Source organism: Octodon degus, unplaced genomic scaffold (genome assembly GCF_000260255.1).
Source record: "Octodon degus isolate 3935 unplaced genomic scaffold, OctDeg1.0 scaffold00089, whole genome shotgun sequence".
NCBI lineage: Eukaryota > Metazoa > Chordata > Mammalia > Rodentia > Octodontidae > Octodon > Octodon degus.
Window position 1 is genome coordinate 7,107,206 of NW_004524665.1, and position 2,498 is coordinate 7,109,703.

Below are 2,498 nucleotides of genomic sequence, written 5' to 3' on the forward strand. Positions count from 1 at the left end.
AAAAAAAATGTATAATTAACCTTTCCATTAAAGAAAGGAAAGAAAGCAAAATTTGTTTCAAACTTGGAAATATTTCCTAGTCCCAGAATGTGTTTATTTTATACGATGTACTTGAATGACGCAAGTCTATGAAGCAGGGATTTGTGGCAATCCAAATTCATCCACCAGGACTCCATCCTTGTTTTTAGCGTCCGTGGGAACACCTTCTGGTATTGCAGGTGCAGATGCTGCTTCATCCAAATATGAACTATCTTCATCAGCTAGAAGCTCATCACCCAGTGCATCCAACTCTGCTTCTAGGTCATCTTCATCTAGTTCTGGGGTGCCGTAACTACGACTCAGTGCTTCTTGAATTTCATTTGCATCTTCCATCATATCCTCTAATTGGTCTTGTAAATCCTCAATCTGATCGATTTTCACTTCCTTGTATGCTTTCTTCATTTCCTTTACTCCCTGTTTCATAGCATCCACCGTGGTCTTGGTGTCCTTCAGTGACTGGATGGTATAGTTGGCTTGTTCCATGTTAAAGGACTGTTGGGCAAGGTTGTCCCGCTGCTGTTCATACATCCGCTTTTGTTTTAAAACTCGCAAGGCTTTCTGCTTGACCATATTCTTTGCAGGACCCTCTCTCATCTTCTTGATTTGATCCTTGTACTTCACTAGCTCAGCGTCCAGCCGGGAAATTTTCTTATCAATAGATTCTGCCCTGCTGTCTACCGTGCCAATGCAGTCAGTCAGGCTGGGCGGCGGAGCTTTGGGTTTCGCTTTCCCGAAGAATCGGTTCATCTTGGTCGGCCGCGAAGAAACCAAACACTAAGGGGAAAACTAGAAACGGAAGCAGAATCTGACCAACACTTTCTAAAGAGCCTCGTAGGGAAGGCGAAGTAACGGCAAGAGGGACCCACGGTCCACATAGCAGTGTTTGTTTAGAAGAGATTTGAATGCATTTATTCACTTAGGAAAGAGCCAGGGCCAGGGAGAGACCAAAGATAAAGAGGAACGAGGTCACCGAGTGCCAGGTGCGAAGGGGCGGTGTGGCAGCCAGTGTTCAAGGTGGCCCTGCTATGACAGCTTTCTCCTCCAAGGGCCAACCAGAGCTGACCAGGGAGGCCCAAGGGACACCACAGAAGCTGCAAAGTGTCGCTCCTGAAGCTAGATCACGTAGGTGCTGTGACCTATGCCTTGTTTTCTCTCCTGTCCCTTGCCTCCAGGGGAGGCAGCTCCAGGTCTACCTGCTGGGAAACTGAGGCTCCAGCCAAAAGCTAGCATAAACGCAGCCTGTCTGCCTGCCTCCCTCCCTCCCTGCCTCCTTCCCTTCCTCCCTACCTTCTTCCCTCCCTCCCTCCCTGCCTTCCTGCCTCCCTTCTTCTTTCTGAAGGACAGCAGCTACTTTACTGTGCTGATTACTTTAGAAAAAAAAGATGCAGTACATTTGAAAGAGACTTGGATAAAAAGTCCCTGAGTGGGGTCTTCTGCTAGGTGTAGACACCATGTTGCTTCCTCTGGATCAGGGGCCTCAGACTCAGGTGGGGAGACAGGAGCATTAGAGAACCCAATGCTGTGGTCACAGATGGGGGGTGGAGCCTGGAGGCTCAGAGTTGCCTTGCCTGGGGCTCCACTTGCTGCTGTCCCCAAGACCCAGAATGTCCCTCATGGGTGCCTTCAGACTCCTCTGCCTTCAGCCCACACACCACGAAGGGCAATGGTGCCTCTCCACTTTCTCCTCCAAGAGTAAACAACACCCCTTCTGTAATCTTTGTGGAACAACCCACCAAGCAAGGGCCCACTGTACTTGGAGCATTTACATCCTGAGTGGTCTGTGGGCGTCTTTCAAATGCAAATGAGCCTTTCCATCTGGATCCATCATTAAAACAACAACAAGCCCCTCCTTATACCCCCATCAGCGTCCCTTTTTGTCCAACACCATGGTTGGGGGCTGGTAGCTGTCCCCAGCCTACAACAGCTTGGATGGCCAAAGGACACTTTTAATCAGCTCTGTAAACAAAGGCAGTTAAAAGGAAGAGCTACTTCAGGGAAGGTGAGAAGCTGTTAATAAAACTGCAAATTAGAGCCCAGATTTCTGATCTTTCCAATTAGGCCTTTAAGAAGTGGAGAAGGTTGGGGCTTGCGGCTCTGGGCGAGAGATGCTAAGAAAACCCTGGGGTGGACGCGGAGTGGTAGGAGCGGACGCTGAGGCAACGTGAGTGTCTAGATAGCTTCTTGGATTTCCCAGTGAATGATGTTAATTTTTATCTAGATTTGTCACTAAAGAAAAATGACTGATGCTGCCTTTGGGGTGGGGGCAGGGAGCCTGTCCACACTCCTGGGAGGACAGAGCCCAGCCTCCTTTCCATTCAGGCAACACAGGAAAAAGCAAGGTCCTACCGACTATCAGGGCATTTTTTTTCTAACCTTTTTGTATAAATGTCTCTTTTCTCCCTTGAATATCAGGAAATAAGATGGCATTTAAATAAGATGCTCTTACAGATCGTTGTGTG

The 2,498-nt window shown here is 48.3% G+C and overlaps 1 protein-coding gene across 1 annotated transcript; it reads right to left on the bottom strand.

Moving 5' to 3' along the window:
* Positions 1-6: 6 nt before the first annotated feature.
* LOC101572692 (charged multivesicular body protein 5) lies at positions 7-839 on the bottom strand. Its single transcript, XM_012516059.2, has one exon. It carries the CDS (start codon positions 784-786, stop codon positions 127-129), a length of 660 nt encoding a protein of 219 aa, XP_012371513.1. The 5' UTR covers positions 787-839; the 3' UTR covers positions 7-126.
* Positions 840-2,498: the final 1,659 nt, after the last annotated feature.

Bases quoted from the DNA above. Each gene is read 5' to 3' on its own strand.
- LOC101572692 (XM_012516059.2), bottom strand. From the start codon at position 786: ATGAACCGATTCTTCGGGAAAGCGAAACCCAAAGCTCCGCCGCCCAGC.